This window comes from Metarhizium brunneum, chromosome 6 (genome assembly GCF_013426205.1).
Source record: "Metarhizium brunneum chromosome 6, complete sequence".
NCBI classification, from domain to species: domain Eukaryota; kingdom Fungi; phylum Ascomycota; class Sordariomycetes; order Hypocreales; family Clavicipitaceae; genus Metarhizium; species Metarhizium brunneum.
In genome coordinates this window covers 2,233,694-2,251,169 of record NC_089427.1, presented here as the reverse complement: position 1 = coordinate 2,251,169, position 17,476 = coordinate 2,233,694, and the positions used below count along the sequence as shown (strand labels likewise).

General features: G+C 53.7%; 6 protein-coding genes across 6 annotated transcripts; 3 read left to right on the top strand and 3 right to left on the bottom strand.

Moving 5' to 3' along the window:
* Positions 1–99: 99 nt before the first annotated feature.
* Positions 100–894, bottom strand: JAC1 (J-type co-chaperone JAC1; the record flags this gene model as incomplete). Its single annotated transcript, XM_014690832.1, has 1 exon — positions 100–894. The coding sequence occupies one exon, from the start codon at positions 892–894 to the stop codon at positions 100–102; it is 795 nt and encodes a 264-aa protein (XP_014546318.1).
* Positions 895–1,802: 908 nt separating this feature from the next.
* Positions 1,803–3,720, top strand: CYB2_3 (Cytochrome b2; the record flags this gene model as incomplete). The annotated part of the gene is made up of 4 exons (XM_014690833.1): positions 1,803–1,830; positions 1,896–3,182; positions 3,439–3,512; positions 3,634–3,720. The coding sequence occupies 4 exons, from the start codon at positions 1,803–1,805 to the stop codon at positions 3,718–3,720; spliced, it is 1,476 nt and encodes a 491-aa protein (XP_014546319.1).
* Positions 3,721–8,946: 5,226 nt separating this feature from the next.
* G6M90_00g100290 (uncharacterized protein) lies at positions 8,947–10,301 on the top strand (the record flags this gene model as incomplete). The annotated part of the gene is made up of 2 exons (XM_014690834.1): positions 8,947–9,092; positions 9,416–10,301. The coding sequence occupies 2 exons, from the start codon at positions 8,947–8,949 to the stop codon at positions 10,299–10,301; spliced, it is 1,032 nt and encodes a 343-aa protein (XP_014546320.1).
* Positions 10,302–10,895: 594 nt separating this feature from the next.
* Positions 10,896–11,806, bottom strand: G6M90_00g100280 (uncharacterized protein; the record flags this gene model as incomplete). The annotated part of the gene is made up of 3 exons (XM_014690835.1): positions 10,896–11,569; positions 11,641–11,683; positions 11,735–11,806. The coding sequence occupies 3 exons, from the start codon at positions 11,804–11,806 to the stop codon at positions 10,896–10,898; spliced, it is 789 nt and encodes a 262-aa protein (XP_014546321.1).
* A 544-nt stretch (positions 11,807–12,350) lies between these two features.
* Positions 12,351–16,088, top strand: PRP5 (Pre-mRNA-processing ATP-dependent RNA helicase PRP5; the record flags this gene model as incomplete). The annotated part of the gene is made up of 2 exons (XM_066131573.1): positions 12,351–13,326; positions 13,390–16,088. The coding sequence occupies 2 exons, from the start codon at positions 12,351–12,353 to the stop codon at positions 16,086–16,088; spliced, it is 3,675 nt and encodes a 1,224-aa protein (XP_065987557.1).
* A 453-nt stretch (positions 16,089–16,541) lies between these two features.
* On the bottom strand, positions 16,542–16,992 carry G6M90_00g100260 (uncharacterized protein; the record flags this gene model as incomplete). Its single annotated transcript, XM_014690837.1, has 2 exons — positions 16,542–16,697; positions 16,771–16,992. The coding sequence occupies 2 exons, from the start codon at positions 16,990–16,992 to the stop codon at positions 16,542–16,544; spliced, it is 378 nt and encodes a 125-aa protein (XP_014546323.1).
* Positions 16,993–17,476: the final 484 nt, after the last annotated feature.

Below are 17,476 nucleotides of genomic sequence, written 5' to 3'. Positions count from 1 at the left end.
GATGGGGAAAGGCGATGATTGTTCTTCCTTACAAAGCGTGTCCACACGCGTATTGTCGTCTATATGCCCATAATGTACATGGCCAAGCATCATATCATCCTAATGCTGCAAAACGGCAGGCTTCCCCTCCTCCCAGTCACTCACGGCCCCCCTCACATTCACCCAGTACCGCAGCCGGACAGCCTCCCTCTTGGCCCTCTCGAGATCGTGCTCCCGGAAGGCCTCCTCCAGCACCTCCTCGCAGCGCCGTATGCGCTCCTCATTCTCGGCCGTCAGCCCGTCCAGGTCGGCGGGGCTGCGGGCCTCCTCGATGGTCTCGTGGGCCTCGAGCACGACCATGAGCAGCTCCGGCTCCTCCACCTTGAGCGTCTCGTCGTTGGCGACGTCGACGCCCTGCAGGGAGAGGAGGTACTGCGCGCGCAGGAGCGGGTTCGACAGCGTCTTGTAGGCGTTGTTGACGGCGGCGCTCGTCGCCTCGGCCTGCGGCTTGGACGACGCCGGGTGCAGGTCCGGGTGGTGCCGGGACTGGAGGCGCAGGAACTCGGCGCGGAGGGAGCGCAGGTTGATGGGGAAGTGGCCGTTCGGGGGTGGTCCGTCGGGGAGGGTCTGCGGGAAGAAGGAGTAGAGGGTTTGCGGTGGTGACGGCGCCGTCTTGGGGGCCGCGTTGGCTTCTGCTGCCGCCGAGGAGGAGAACGAGGAGGAGGAGGAGGAGGCGGCGAGAGACGGCCGCTGGGTAAATCGCCGCGTCTGGTGGGCTGCTGGGTTTCGCGGGCGCGTCGTGAGTGCGCGGGGTTTTATTGCGGCTAGTGAGACGGAGGCGACGGGTGGTGATGTCGTTTGGGCGTGGAGGCGGCACCGTCCGCAGATGCGTTGCGTCGCGGAGATGGCGCGCATGTTGGGCAAAGAAAGGGCACTCGAAGGAAGGTTTGGATCGGACAAGATGTGGTGTTTTCTGAATGCTTTGACACCAGACGGAAGGAGGTGCGTCGCACTATTGCGCTGATAAAGTTATGTGAACATCCAAGAAGAAAATTTTAAAGATTTAAAAACATGGCAGGGAAAGAAAATGGCTGCAACGCGATGAAGTCATCCACGGTCTTCTCTGGAGGATGACGGAGCTCGGAAGCCCGACGTGGGAGCCGTCCGGGGAATTGGGCCGAGGATTTCCCATGTCCGTTGTATCCACCCGTCGGCTTGGGACGGCTAAACCAACCCGATGCTAGACAATTCAAGTGGTCAGCTTTTGGTGCTAAGTTGCAAGGCACAAAGCACAGCTATGTATTTGTTCGAGCGCCATGTATGACTCGGCATTTCTTGCTGAGACATGATGGCCGGCGGCGGACGAGCATTTTCTACTCGGTTTTTGAAGTAAACAAGGGCCATTCACCGGGCTTCATCTCCTTATTTTTTCCACCCATCAGCGTGGATTCTTTAACAAGCCCGCATCTCAATGGCTGTCCGCCATAGATGTGGAGGCCGGGGGGGATCCATTGCTCCTCCGACATTGCCACGTTTGGCAGGCCTCGGCGGCAAATGCCCCATGGCGTTTCTGGCCGCCTGCGCAAGGCGCTCCCATCTCCGACTCCGCTTGGCTTTTGTGGTTGCTTCAATACCCGGCGAACGGTCTCGGAACTCAACCTCGTCCCTGTACAACTCTTGATTCAAATACAGCTCTGTGAATTGTTAGCCATTGTCGATTTTTTTTTTTTCATTTCGTGTTCTCTTCTTTTGGTTGGCTGTCGTTGTCTTGTATATTGTGACCTAGTAGAACTGCTGCATTGGATACGATCTCACGACCAGAGATGGCCAAGCTGTTTGACGCCGCTGAAGGTACGCTGCTTCTACTCGGCAATTGAGCTTCGCGTCAAAATCCAAAACCTAATGATTCACGATAGTCGCAAAGCACAATACCCCAGAAAGCTGCTGGGTCGTCTTGTACGGAAATGTCTACGACGTCACAGACTTTCTTACCTCTCATCCCGGCGGTTCTAGGATTATCCTGAAGCTCGCCGGTCAAGATGCAACCGAGGACTACGACCCTGTTCATCCGCCTGGCACTCTCGAGGAGAACCTCAAGCCAGAGGCCAAGTTGGGCCAAATCAACCCCGAGACTCTTCCAGAGCCAGAGTCTACACCAGAAGCCGAGATGCCGTCAGACGATTATCGCCCGCCGCTAGAGTCCCTACTGAATCTGGACGAGATTGAGGAAGAGGCAACCAAGAGAATTCCCAAGAAGGCCTGGGCGTACTACTTTTCGGCGAGTGACGACTTGATAACCAAGACGTTCAACAACTCAGTATATCGCGACATCTTGCTGCGGCCGCGCATGTTGGTCGACTGCACGGAATGTGACTTGTCCACCACATTGCTCGGCAACAAAGTCGGGGTTCCGTTCTTTGTTGCACCAGCGGCAATGGCACGATTGGCGCACCCAGATGGTGAGCATGGCATCGCCAAAGCCGCTGCTCGCTTCAATGCCTTGCAAGTCATCTCGAATAATGCTTCCATGACTCCAGAACAAATCGTGGACGGCGCCCCGTCAGAACAAATGTTTGGCTGGCAGATTTACGTTCAGAACCAGCGAGACAAGAGCGTGGCCATGCTGAAGCGAATCAATGCCATGAAGGACCGCTTCAAATTTGTCTGCTTAACCCTCGACGCTCCTGTGCCGGGTAAGCGTGAGCTGGATGAAAAGTCCAACTTTGAGAGGGGCAACAATGTCCAAGCGGCGGTGACCAATGGCGGTGATGCTCAGCGACCCGGCGGAGGCGGCGTTGGCCAGCAGTTGTTCTTTGGAACTGCGTGTGATTTGACCTGGAAGACAACCCTGCCTTGGTTAGCACAGCACACCGACTTGCCCATTGTCCTCAAGGGAATCCAAACTCATGAGGATGCTTACTTGGCAGCTCAACATGCTCCTCAGGTGAAGGCCATCATCTTGTCCAATCACGGCGGAAGGGCCATGGATACTGCTCCCCCTGCTGTACACACACTACTGGAGATTCGCAAATATTGCCCCGAGATATTCAGCAAGATTGAGGTCTGGGTGGATGGCGGTATCAGGAGAGGGACTGACGTTGTCAAGGCTCTGTGTCTCGGCGCGAAAGCAGTCGGTCTTGGACGCGCTGCTCTTTTCGGTTTGGGGGCTGGAGGCCAGGCAGGCGTGGAACGAACACTAGAAAGTAAGTGGCTTTTTCGAAAATTGACTCCCAACCAACTCTCCTTTTTACCGGACACCTCAAAGACCTGGGCGGGTGCTGGTTCGCATGGATTCTCTCATGCGCCGGTTCGTTTGTTCCCGCGGTTTACTCCTTGGGCGTTTTCATGTGTCAGCTGTTTGGAAACATTCACCACCAACGACTCTATTCTTGGCTTGTTTTGCCCGATGCTATACTTTCTGTCTGTAAATGACTACTAACAAGGACTTGTTAAACTTAGTTCTCGAGGCTGAGACTGCCACATGCATGCGACTGCTCGGGGTAAAGAGGATATCGGAGCTAGGACCCAAATTCGTACGTGTTTCTTCTTACCTTTTCCTGGCTCGCAAAGGACAAGTTCCAACTGCAGAGTTACATCCGTAAAGACCCCTTGGCGACAAGTTTCTAACAAGTGGTTTGTTACCCCACGTTTTAGATCAACAGTCGACGTGTGGAGAGAGACATTTACGACGGGGAACCGGGGTTGGACAAGCGGGGTTTGTGGACAAAGTCAAAGCTTTAATCCGAACTTGTGAATCACCTTCACTCTCAGCGCAGTAATATTCAGATATCTCGAAACTACTACCTCGGCCGCTCGTGAAAATGGTAAAGTGGAACCTATCACCAAAAGGCGGCCTTGGTCTTGTACTCCGTCACAGCCACCAACTTTATATATGAAACCCGGGACCCTGCAGACTGGCAATCGACTTGCAGATGTGGAACTCGGGGAGATGGCAGTTTCGGGAGATGAATAGCATAATAATATACCGGTCAAGATTTGTAGCATTGGAAGCGCAACTGACGCCACCACACCGTGTCCACCTGAAACGCCGATCAGAGAAGAATCAGTAGTAGTACGACACTCTCCAACATATGTATGTATATCGCTCTGAGATTAGGATTGACGAGGAGCGGCAGCCGATGCCAAATTATTTGGAGGGTTGTACAACGATCAGCCAAGGCCCCGATATTCCTTCCAAACGATCCCTTGCTTACGAGGTACTTGGTAGACAGGCTTCTATGTTGCACTCTCCGAGACATTGGCCGAAAGGAACCATGATGGGAGGCACCCGACCAAATCAAACAGGTGATTCGTATTCTGGCAACGGCGTAATAGGCCAAGGAACGTTGAGACCAGATTCGGATGACAGTCAGCGCTGGTTAAAGGTACTCTTGGCTTCACTTGGTCTGAATCCAGGTGCATGACAGCTTCCAAAGGGCCAAGAACGAATGTATGCACACTAAATCATAAAAAGACAGTTGTTGGACTGACCATAGACCTGGGAATGTTGTACATACACACACTGGCATTGAACCCCTGGATCAATGGCGCTTGTGTCACGGTGTTGTCAATGCGGGTTACTGCACGTTATTGCAGCCGATGCAGCTCATGTCGGTGGGCTGACGCCAGACCAGGATGGTTGTCCAACTCGAACACCAACTTTCTCCAACTAGGCGATGCAAAAGCTCGTGTTGGCAGGACATCGTTCTCTGTGTTGAAAGTACAATGTGATGACAATTACTCGCATTTCGGAAACGGCCTGCGATGGAACAATTGCCGCTGGCTTGTGACGCTTCCAGAGACAAAGAGTCCTGGCATGGAGTCGCTCGTTCTTTTGACGAGGTCGTATTGTCCATGCCCGCTCGGCCATCCAATTTGCGATTCCTGTCGCCCCTTTGCGATGAGCAACAGCAAGGTGCAGTGGGAGAGTAAGACACACGGAACTAGGCACCGTGCTACACAGAAATGACGCCAGCTTTGCGGCGCAGAAGCAGTAGTAGTACAATGATTATTTCATCACAATCCAGGAACTGCGCTCCGGAGGTTACGGCCTGAGGTGGCGAAAAGAACTGCACCCGTGACCCTTTTGGGCCGACAGCTCCATGGACCATGGTGAAGCAATCGTCTGTGGGAAATTCGGGAGAGGTTTTGCGTCTTCATACTCTCAGTTAGTTACCTCCAGATCCTGGGGTGGGTTGCGTAAGTATGCTGTGGAAATAGGCATCCGCCCAGTCCTGAGACTCTAATATCTATCGACGTCGACCATGTGGCAGCATTTGACTGATCAGGGTGTTGATACTACTAGTAGTCTGATGGGATGAAAAATCATTCACCTGTGACTGGTGGCCCCAGCATCCTGGTCGGTTTTTAGAGTAGCAGCAGGTGGGGATGGCTCGAGGTGATGGGTAACACCAGAACAAATCAATCTGCTTTCGTCCAGCTTGTCGCGCTAGCCCGAAGTCTTTGACGAGGAGTCACAATAGTCAAGGCCAAGTCTGCACGCCAACATGTATGTATGTCTGGCAGTCGGTCATTGGCAGCCAGAGTTCAGCTAACAACAACAGCCGGAGCTTCTTAATGGAGTCGCCACGATGTTGGGACAACGAACGTCTCTAGGGAAACCAGTATGCGAAGTGGGCGTGTCGTGGCTTGCCTCGCGGGACGATGCCTATCGTTGTGCCTGCCCATGTGCCTGTCGACATTTTCGCATGTGGATAAGTTTCGTTTGGGGAATGGGAACGGGTAGGGAAAAGCGCTCCCAACATCTGGAACCCTGGCCAAAGGGACAAGTTGATAGACAGAGTCAAGCCGGCAACAGGAATAGCTGGCCTGCTAGTAGTAATATGAGGCCAAGGCGGGACGACAATCTTCGATCCACAAACCACGCCACCACCAGGGGTCACGATGCCTCACAACTAGCCGAACTGTTGCGCTGTGCGCGGGTGCTCAAGCACCATCCATACCCATGAGCGCTCGTCGGTGTTGCATCGTGTACCGCCGTTGCTGGGCTTTTGTGGCTCGCAGAGTCCACAACCGTCCGCAAAGGGAACCCAGGGCCGCGATGCCCCCGTAAATTTAATCAAAGCTTCGAGGCCATGGCCAACACCGGAAGAGCATGCATGGCAAACTGGGCATCATGGTCGTTTTCATGTCGCTTGTATGTACGGAGCAGTTACCGTGCCGGCACTGATAAGTCTCTCTACGGAGTACTCCGTACTCCGTACCCATGTGCTTTTGCTAATTCCATCATGGCCATGATGCCGTCTCCGAAGGCGTGATGCTGTGTGGACTGACACTCCATTAATGCTTCTCAAAAACAACCCGAACTCCGTACTCCGTACCTGCCTAGGTAGTTAAATAGCCAAACCAGTGGTGGCAAACTTTGTTGACGCCTCGCAATTCTACTTTCAAAGTTCCCGAAGTTTTCCTCTTCGGCACGACACAACGTGAACGTCTCCAGACGCTCACCACGTTGCTTGGCGTAGAGAAAAGCTCGACGGGCTCCACCAGATGATACTCCCTTTCACCAGACAGTCGATTTTTCGAGACAGCCCCAGTCTTCCGCAGCCAATCCAGTGTTTGTTCGGTTCGGTCGGGGCGCCAGCATTCGGCCTTGGGGTTGACAGCTGAGCGTCGGGGGGTGTCAAGTCTGGTCGATACTTCTTGGAAAGTCTCTTAGTAGGATCTGGGGCCTTCTTTTGTTCTTTTCGGTGTGGCCGCGGCCATGCCAAACGCTAAACGCTAAACAGCGTGAGTGCTCCCGTGAGCGCCGCGCTTCGGTTGTGTCTGGCGGTAGCAGGTTGGTGCATGTCTGGTGGGTAATAAAATTGATGGGATTATGGGGGAGCCCCTCTCTAGCTTGGGTTTCCCCATCGACTTCCATCGACATCTGGACTTCTCCAGGTGCTGGGTAGGGCAAGGGAAAAAAAAATTCACCGAATACACGCTCTAGAACAGGCCATTCTGACTCGACGATATAATTGCGCTCCAACATGGGGGGGTGAAATAATATTATATTATAAAGCTGCAGTCATACAACACACATACTATTGAGCCTCTTCTCGTTCGCGCGCAACCCGACATGGTTGTGGTTTTTTCTCTCTGACCGCGCCTCGCCGTGGCTTCTCGCTGTTCCGTGCTAGGGAAATGCCCCTTCATCGCAACAGCGCGCACCTCCAAGTCTATTTTCACGACATGGAGGAGACACATGTCAAATGTCTTCACGTGCTTCGTTTTCAAAACCTGCCGAGGGAACGGACAGACTAGCGGGCGTCAATGCAAGCCTCTTCCTCTTGGTGCTCCAATCTCTACTAAGTCTAGTACGTCAAGCTTAACGCACATGGCAGATGATGGGGGTGGACGACAGCACAGGCAACAGTTCAGCCTTTTGGCTGGTTTGCCTCCACCGGTCGACATATCCGGATCAGGGACTAAGTGGCGGCGTCTCTGAGGCTGTTGGATGCCTCGACCGTCCTTCGCCGCTCGCTAGGGAGAGCAGATGTCGTCCTGAGAGATGTGGCGGGGCTCTTGGCCCATGGAAGTCTGGGGATGGCGTCGAGTCTGTCGCGTCTTGCTCGGCCCATTGCCAGCTCAGGTATGGTGCGTCCTTCGGAGTTGACACCCCCGGCTCGGCTCCCCCACTGGGCTGCAGGGAAGCGGGATATCATGGCGCATGTTGGCAGATTCGTACGGGCGAGAAAGCTTGGAACCTTGCTTCGGCGGCGGCTCGAAGGCTTCGGGCCACTATCATGGGCTTTCACAGACGGAAAGCCTGTAAACCCGGCAACGGACAGCCTATGCTCCGTGGTCTATTAATATGGAAAGGGATTAGAATAAAGGGTTTTGCAGATGAGCATCTTGGCGATAGCTGGCATCATCACCCAATGATCCCGTCATCACTATGTGCTGAGGTGCGTGCTAGACCTGGTCCGGTATCGTGAAGCTGCGAAGACGAACCGTGTTGAAGTCTAGTAGGTTCTCCTCCGTACTCCGTACGAAGTAGATGATGCGCATTCGGCAAAGTTGGACCATGCTAGTCATGCCTGGCTCTTTGCTTATCGCGCAATCATGTCCACTTGCACATGAAAATATTTACAACGAGTAGTTGCGGCAGTGTACATGCAGTTCTCTGTGTTGTACGGAGTAAACAACACAGGTATTGCCTTGCTGAGGCAGATCCTCCACATGGGGAGTGTGTCTGTGCCGAATCGCATTTTAGCCCGCGTCTTCGTCCCCCATGTATCCAATCCCAGGGCGCAGACGGCGTCAAGCGGCCCATCGTCGTGCCCATCTTGGTTCTTTGTCCGGGGTTCACACCAACTTTCGTGGAGGTGCATGAGTTGGACCGCAGAGAGATGTCTGGCGCGTGCCGATGGTCATGCAGAGTCCAAAAAGTCCAAGTCCAGAGAGTTCAAAGCCCATTGAAAGCGTCGATAAGTCCAGAATCCACGCCCCTCCTCCTCTGGCGCTTCTCTCCACTCGCCACTCCCCCCCCGGGCCAGTCCTCGCTCCTCCGTGCCTGTACTAGCTACTTAGGCGCCCAGCCAGCTGATTCGTGCCGCAGAGTATGGAGTACGGTTGCCCCCAGATGTCCAGTAGCCCCAAGGCCAATTGATCTCGGTCGCCCCTGCACACACTCCCCAATCCCAATCTCAAGCCGCATCCCCGACCTCATGGCGAACCTAGACATATCCTAAGTGCGCTAATCTGACTTAAATACTCTCGATATCCATTTTCTAGATTGAAATTTTATTCCCCTCTCCCCTGCCTGGTTTTCCATTGCGCTGTCCTATTCGTCGTCGTCGTCGGCTGGTTCGTGCTCTGCCTAGAGATTTTGATAAACCGCATCTTTCGCGAGCATTTTCATTTTCGTTCCTCCTTCTTAATCCTCATCTCCCCCTCCATCCTCCAATAGACGAAGCAGTGTGCCCCCTGATTTCGACGCGTCCGAAATACCATTTGGCGAAAATGTCCGACAAGCAGGAGGTCACCCAGACCGAGAATGGCCCCGTTCGCGGTGGCAAGAAGGCCGCCCTCAAGAACCACTGCAAGCGATTCTGGTGGCTTCACCTGATTATCTTCCTTTGTATTTCTGCTGCCGTCATTTGTATTGTGTGAGTATCTTACCATGTCTCTCGACGCATTGATATCTGGCTTCAATCTTGTTTTGTCGTTCAGGGGTGTATACTACGTGCGACGCGGATTCGGGAACTTTGCTGTTTTTTTAAGGTTATCAGGTTGGGCGATGTGCTCCTACTTTTGGTCATCTTGGAAACGCGAGTTGGTCTGCGTGTGACGGAAACATGCAATGTGGGACACAGGCTGCTTGGCCGACTGACTACCCATCTCGCAATTCTACAGTCCTTTTTTTTGCATTCGTCTCATTTACCTTTCATACAATGAGCACCAGCTAATTGTTTATTTTTTTTTTCCGCAGCATCTTTGTTGGCGTCAAAAACATTGCCCAGGACAAGATCAATGATGCCGACCTAAGGATCCAGGCCGTCAACATCCTCAACTCTGAGCCCGACAAGTTCACCATGCAGATCAACTCCACCATCACTACCGACGGCACCGTCAAGGCTGATATTGACCCCTTTGTCGGCAATCTTACCCTCCGCGATGTTCCTGGTGCTAGACCCTTTGTCCAGCTCAACTTCCCCAGCACCAACGCCAACAAGTTCCAGACTGTCAACATCAGCCAAGAAGTTCAAATCACCGACAGGGACGCCTTCATTGAGTTTAACAAGGCCTTCTTCCAGAACGAGACGCTCCGTGTTTCTATCCACGGCAAGACCAAGGTACAGCCAGCTGGTCTCTCCAAGAAGTACGATGTCGACTTCTACAAGGTCGTCACCTTCAAGGGCTTGAACAAGCTCAACGGCACCACTCTCACCGACATGAAGATCAAGATTGGTACCGCTGAGGACGGCATCCCCAACTTCAACGCTACCGCCACCATCAGCAACCCCTCCTACTATACCATTGACATTGGCAACGCGACCTTTAACAACTATGCCGACAACCAGCTTCTCGGAAACCTGACTATCCAGAACCTTGTCCTCAAGCCTGGCCAGAACGTCGTCCCTGTCTCCGCCATTCTCGACCAGACGATCATCATCTCCGCCGCCACGAAGAAGCCCTACTGCGAGACTGGCAAAATCACCATCGACCTTCAGGGCACTCACGTCCAGCAAGGTGGCAACGAGATTCCCTGGCTCATGGATGCTCTCGGCAGCGCCAACCAGACTGTTGAGCTCAGCCTCGCCGAAACCTTCCAGGCCGCTGGTCTTCCAGACTTCAAGGCTACTTGCAGCTCCTGAGAGACGGTCGGCAAGGGTTTCTATAATGCTTTTTTTTTCTTTAATTTAATTGGGAAATTTCCATGTTAATGAGAAAGACGGAGTGAACCGACTGCATGTTTTATTCCCCACGTTGGTTGTCTTGGGTCTTTTGGGTGGTTGCCTCGGGGGACTTTTGTTTGCGTGCTGGGTTTGTCACTGGGACATATATGTACGAATTCGACAGCGTGTTATCAATGGCTGAACGTGTTTGCTTCGCTAGTCGAAATGCGACAGCGGGAAAAGACAAAAACGGGCATGAAGGAGGTGGTCAATGGGTCGGAGGATTTTGTTTTGGATTGAGACAGGAGGCGCATTCTGATTGATGATACCTCGATGCGGTTGTTACAACTAGCCGGCCAACGACGGCCAAACTGAATATAATCTTGAATACCATATTGGGTATTCCTTTTCACTTGTTTTTTTTTTCTTGTTATGCACGATTGTTCTAAATGCCCATGTTCCCCTGCCGCTGACTCATGCTGCCCCTGTGCTGTTTCTTCGTCACTTCACCACATGCTCGATGTGTATCCCCATGGAAGCACCATAGCGTCGTCATTGATGAACCCTTTCTCATCATTTCCACCCACCCTTCCGCTTTTCTCTTGAGATGCCCCCTCCGGTACCGGGCGAATGTACAGAACCGCTTACAAATTCTATTGAACTCCTCCCCCCGGCCTTCTCCTCCCTCTCCTTCACAACGGCTTCCCTCGCCCTCCGCAGCTTGTCCCTGTACGACCACTCCGGAAACCCGCTGGGATCGTACAACTCCAACGGCAGGGTGGTTTCATACTGCGCGGGCCCGGATAGGTCTACAAAGGAGAGGAGTTTGTCGGTGAGAGAAGGGTTGCGCAGCGCTGCGGACTGCTCGAGCTTGCTGTTGAAGTGAGTGCCTTGGCGTTTGAGGGTGAGAAATTGCTGGAATTTGGAGCTTGTTTGTGAAGGCGGCGAGCCCGGCGGAGAGGGTGGGATGTCGAGGTTAGGCACTGAAGGAAGGGTGAGATCGTGGATGAGGCTGCGGGTTGTGGTGTACGGGGATGAGGGCGCGGATGTTTCTGGAGATTCGGGAAGGTCGGGGGGGTTGGATTCCGGTGGTGGTAGGGGTGAGTCGAAGGTCACGGGGCTGTTGTTTCGTGGTTGTGGCTGAGTTGCGGACGATTGTAATGGTTCTGGTTGAGTTGAAGATGGTTGAGATGGGTGTTCCAAGAGATTTAGTGAGGGAGATGGTTGTTGTTGACTTGAGGCAGGTTCTTGGATATCCTAGCGTTAATACTATTCAATTAATGAATCGAGGAATAAATACCTTCTTTTAAATTCTCACTTATTGTCTTTTTTGTTTCCGCGCCCTCAGGAGGAGATGATATCTGATTGTGTATTAGATTCTGAGGCTGAACAAGGTAGGACATGAAATATACCTTGGGGGACGGAGCATGCGGGGAGGTGTCGTCGTCCTCATCGCTGCTGGCGTATCCCACTAGCCCTGCCATATTGCCAAGGGAAAAGAGGAGCGAATTGGGCCAAGGAGCGATGAAATAAGTGAGAGGTTGCTCAACAAGCTTGAGTTTTAAGTAGCTGAATGAGATAGATGGATGAGAGCCCAGTTGAGTCTTGGACGTGCCAGGTTGGTTTAGCGCGGGCCAGTCAGTGGCAGCCACCATTGACCATTATTGGCACGGTAAAACCGCGGTGCCAGGAACCCGCCACTCAGACGCATCACCACTTGCCGTCCGTCATTCGCACGAGACAAAAAAGTCTCGACGACCTCCCGTCCATCATCTGTCATCGTCCCCTGGCCGCGAGCTGCCATCTGCTTTTGCGAATTTGATACCCGCTAGCTGCACCACTCTTTTCATCAGCTACGCGCCAAATTAAAAAAGGACAGGGCTTCCGTTTCTTCAGGCCGCTGTGGCCAAAGTTGTGTGGAGCTTTGCGCCAGGGCTGGCCTTGGGAACTCCCCCTCAAGGAACCAGATTAAGACCAAAAAAAGTACTACTCACCAACCTAGATTCTTCCTGAGCTTGCGAGGCCGCCATGGCTCGGCCAAGAGACTCGCGCTCACCAAGTCCTGCAGGCAGTCAATACAGCTCACGTCGCCACCGAAAAGATGACGATCGGCGGGATAGAGACCGTCGAGACGACGGGAGTGACTACCGCCGGCGCTCGAGGTCGCGCAGTCCTGATGTGAGAATACTTGATCTCCAGAGACCTCCTGGCCTGTATTCTGACCTCATTATCAACAAGCAGAATCGATACCGTGACCGTGGTGGCCGCGACCGTGACCGTGCCCGCGATCGCGACTCATACCGCCGCAGAGAACGGTCTGTAGATCGACGCGACGACGACTACTACCGCGGAGGAACTCGAGACCACCGCGATAGAGATAGACGCAGGTCGCGTGACCGGTTCAATGACAGGCCTCGCTCCCCTGCACGCAGACGAAACCGCAGTCGTGACGATGACAGAGATCACAGGAGGCAACCTGATTCCCGTGATGGAGGCCGCGGCCGCCGTGAAGGCACTGCAGACACTTATACCCGCGGCAGCCGCCCCGACAGTCGAAGTCGAAAGACGCCCCTGGCTGATAGCGCCAAACCCGGACCCGATCAGGCAAAGAACAAAGTGGTCACTCCTCAGTCCGACGCCGATAAGAAGGCTGAGCGACTTGCGAAATTGGAGGCATGGAAGAAGAAGAAGGAAAGCGAAAGTCAGAAGCAGAAGGAGGTGAATCCTAGTCAGACTAGAAGCCTCCTAGCTGAAATGGATATGAAGGCCATGGGACTTTCATCGTCTGCTGCTTCGCCCGGTGTTTCGTCAGTCGCCTCACCGGGGACGATGAATGAATCCGGCAGCGCATCCCCTGCTGTTCCTTATGCTGGCAAGTTCGACCCCAAGACCATTGCCAAGAAATCTGCTGCATCAAGAACGCATGATACTTCCAAGTCTGTATTGGGCTCACTTGATGTCCAGCAAGAGCAGCTGGCTGCGCCTGTCAAACAGAAGACTGTTGGTGAGTGCCAGTCCTTCAGAACATGCAACGGACTCAGCCTTGTTGCTAACAGTGGTCGAAAAGCCTCCGCTTTGCCCGCCAACAGAGTAAAGACGAGTGCGTTCGGGTTCGGGAAGTCTCATGCGGACGCGGACAAGCTCCCCACGAAGCGCAAACTTGATCTCGACGAAGAGGATACCACTAAACGAACCCTTACAAAGCTGCCTGCTCTACCTATGGAAACTGATGATACCCCTTATGCTGATCAGGATGAGGACGACGACTCGGATGGAGACAATTTTGCTGAGAATGAAGAAGAGGCTGCTGCTGCGGCACGTGCCGCGCACGAGAGAAGACAGCAGGCAGAGAATCAAGCTGAACCCCAGCCAGGTGAGCCCATGGAGGAAGATACCAAAGAAGACAATGCGCAAGTTGATGCAGAGCCAAACGGCGTACGGGATACCAATGGTGCTGTTGTGGAAGAAGAAGAAAAGGAAGCCGCCCCGGAGCAGAGTATGGATGTGGACGAAGAAGACGAGGACGTGGACCCACTTGATGCCTTCATGGCCGACCTGAAGCAGACGGAAACAAAAAGCCCTGTCAAACCTATCATTGCTGCGAAGAAAGCTCAGGAACCGGAAGCCTATTTTAGCGACGACGAGTACAACTTTGATTCAGAGCAGAAAGGAGATCCAGACATCCTTGCTATTGCAAACAAACGCAAAAAGAAGGATATTCCCACGGTGGACTACAGTAAGATTGACTTGGTGCCAGTTCGCAAAAACTTCTGGGTTGAGCCGGCCGAGCTGAGCGCCCTTACTGAGGACGAGCTGGCGGATTTACGCCTAGAGCTCGACGGCATCAAGGTCAATGGCAAAGACGTGCCCAAACCGGTCCAGAAATGGGCCCAATGCGGCCTCACGCGCCAGACCTTGGATGTCATTGACAATTTGGGCTATGAAAAGCCAACAACTATTCAGATGCAGGCCATCCCTACGCTCATGTCTGGTCGCGATGTCGTAGGCGTGGCCAAGACTGGTTCTGGCAAAACCGTGGCATTCCTGCTCCCCATGTTCCGCCACATCATGGACCAGCCGCCCATCAAGGACACTGATGGTCCCGTTGGCTTGATTATGACGCCAACCCGTGAGTTGGCTACACAAATCCACAGGGATTGCAAGCCGTTCCTGAAAAGCATGGGGCTGCGTGCCGTCTGTGCGTATGGAGGTGCGCCAATCCGAGATCAGATTGCCGAATTAAAGCGTGGTGCTGAGATCATTGTGTGCACCCCCGGCCGAATGATTGATTTGCTTGCTGCGAACCAGGGCCGAGTGACGAACCTACGGAGGGTGACTTACGTCGTGTTGGATGAAGCAGATCGAATGTTTGATATGGGGTTCGAGCCTCAGGTCATGAAGATCTTTGCCGGCATGCGTCCTGACAAGCAAACGATTCTCTTTTCCGCGACAATGCCTCGAATTATCGACTCGCTGACCAAGAAGGTCCTAAAGAGCCCTGTTGAAATTACTGTCGGTGGCCGCAGTGTCGTGGCCAAGGAGATTGAGCAAATTGTGGAGGTCCGTGAGGAGAATAGCAAATTTCTCCGCGTTCTGGAGCTCCTGGGCGAGCTATACGATCGCGACGAGGATGCCCGCGCATTGATTTTTGTGGACCGGCAGGAAAAGGCCGACGACTTGCTCAAGGAGCTCATGGTCAAGGGTTATCCTTGCATGTCGATTCATGGTGGCAAGGATCAAGTGGACCGCGACTCAACGATTTCCGATTTCAAAAAGGGCGTTGTGCCTTTGCTTGTTGCTACATCCGTCGCCGCTCGAGGTCTCGATGTGAAGCAGTTGAAACTTGTCATCAACTACGATGCACCGAACCATCTCGAGGACTATGTTCACCGTGCCGGCCGAACAGGTCGTGCCGGCAACACCGGTGTTGCGGTTACTTTTGTCACGCCAGATCAGGAGAATTGCGCGCCGGGTATCGCCAAGGCCCTTGAGCAGAGTGAGCAGCCTGTGCCCGAGCGCCTCAACGAGATGAGGAAGGCACATCGTGAAAAGGTCAAGTCTGGCAAGGCCAAGGACTCATCTGGCTTTGGTGGCAAGGGTCTCGATCGTCTTGACCAGGAACGAGAAGCTGCTCGTCTCAGAGAGCGCAGGACACACAAGGCCGAGGGCGAAGAAGAGGAAGAAAAGGAAGACAAGGAAGAGGAGAACAAGAAGGCCGAGAAGGCTCTGGATGCCATCCGAGCAGCTGCATCGGGTGTACAAGCCCGGGACACATCCAAGCCAGCCGCAGATGGTCAAAAAGGTGGCGATAATAGCGCCACCGCCGGCGCGGACAAGGCCAAAGATGCCCTTGACAAGGTCAGCTCTGCAGTCAGCGCCATCAACAGCCGCCTCGGCAAGGCAGGGCAGCTCCGATCGGGTCAGCCCATCGACAATAAAGGTCCCGACGCTGGCGCATTCCATGCGACTCTGGAAATCAACGACTTTCCGCAAAAGGCCAGATGGGCCGTCACGAACAGAACCAATGTGGCCAAGATTCTGGATTCCACTGGAACATCCATCACGACCAAGGGCAGTTTCTACCCTCTCGGCAAGGAGGTTCCTGCCAACGCGGACCCGAAGCTGTATATTCTTATTGAAGGTGATACGGAACTAGCTGTCGGGTCGGCGCTTCAAGAAATGACGAGATTGCTTAGAGAAGGAACCATTGCGGCAGCAGATGCAGATAGCAGGGCGCCAGCAAGTGGTCGTTACACAGTCAGTTGATTTTTTAATTTAATTTTTTAAAAAAAGAGGGAAAAAAAATTCTTTTATGGGATGAGGACGGTGGCGGGAGATGCCATGGTCTGTTGGGGGAATATGTACGCAAGGTTGACCGGAGCTAGGAGTTTGTTTGGGGGAATACATATGTTAATATCACAAGTCCACTCGAGTAGGGTAGAAATAAAGTTCAGCGTGAATTACAGCTCAAAGAGAAGAAAAGAAGAAGAAAAGATAAATTCAGATCAAAATCGCTAGTGATGTGCTAAAGAGTGCTCTCTCAGTCAAGGAGAAAAACGCCCAGTACTCGACGAAAACCACCAAAGTTATATGTACACGGCATACATGCCTCGTAAGTCTGAAACACTTCTTCTCCACTCATATATCCCTACGCATCACACCCTCGACGAGTTTGACACGACTCCAGCACGGGGTGACATGGAGAAGAGCGCACGCGTCCTAATTATACGTTGTGGCCTCGTTATTTGCAATCTCCCGCCGCCGCTGCTCCTCCGCGCTGGCTTGCTTGAGGGTATCTGCTCGCGACTGGCGCTTCTGCGCGGATAGTTGGCTCTGCAGCTTGCCGCCTGGTTTGCTGGATGCTTTTGCTCTGGCCTGCCGTCTTTTGTTAGTCTCACTGGAGGACAGCGAGGCAGGTGGGTATATGTATGTATGTGCGAGTGCGCACCTCTGCTGCTTCGGCGGCCTTCCTTCTCGCGTCGCCCGCGTCGCCGGGGGAAGTGGTCGCTTCGCCGGGGCCGATGCCGGTGCCGGTGCCGGTGCCGAGTGTTCGCGGGGGGCCGCCGACTTTTCTGGGGACCGTCGACTTTCGCTGTGCTGCGGGCGCGGAGCCGAGGACGCGGCCGGGCGGCGAGGTGTCTGGCTCTTCTTTGCCGCAGATGTTGCCCATGGCGAGGGTGCTTCCGGGGGGGAGGTTGGATGGCTGGGTTTCGAAGCTGAGGTGTCGGAGAGGCTGCGAGAGCTCTTGTTGTTGGGGTTTGTGTGGCTGTGCGGGTCGGTGGTGAGGGATTCCCCTCTCTCGTGTGTCTGTGGTGAGGTTGGCTGCCCCACTCGAGCTTGGCCTCTTCCTTGTGCTTGACTTGGGTGGATTGTCTTGGTATCTTTGGTGTACGGAGTAGCTTTTACACGGCGGGGCCGGGTGTGTGTAGCATTACAAAATGCGCTTTCAACTTCGCCGTGGTAACGGTGGCGAAAGGGGCAACGGCTTTCATGGGCCAAGTTGCGTTGAGTCCCCTTAGCGGCTTCCTCGTGAGAGCTGAACCGACTTGGCGGTAACCGCCATTTGGGCATGGCCGTATTTTATGGGGCCGTGCCCGTTGCCGGCGTTCTACCCGGAACCTCCGTCTCCGGAGGGCGGAAAGCTGATAGCTTGC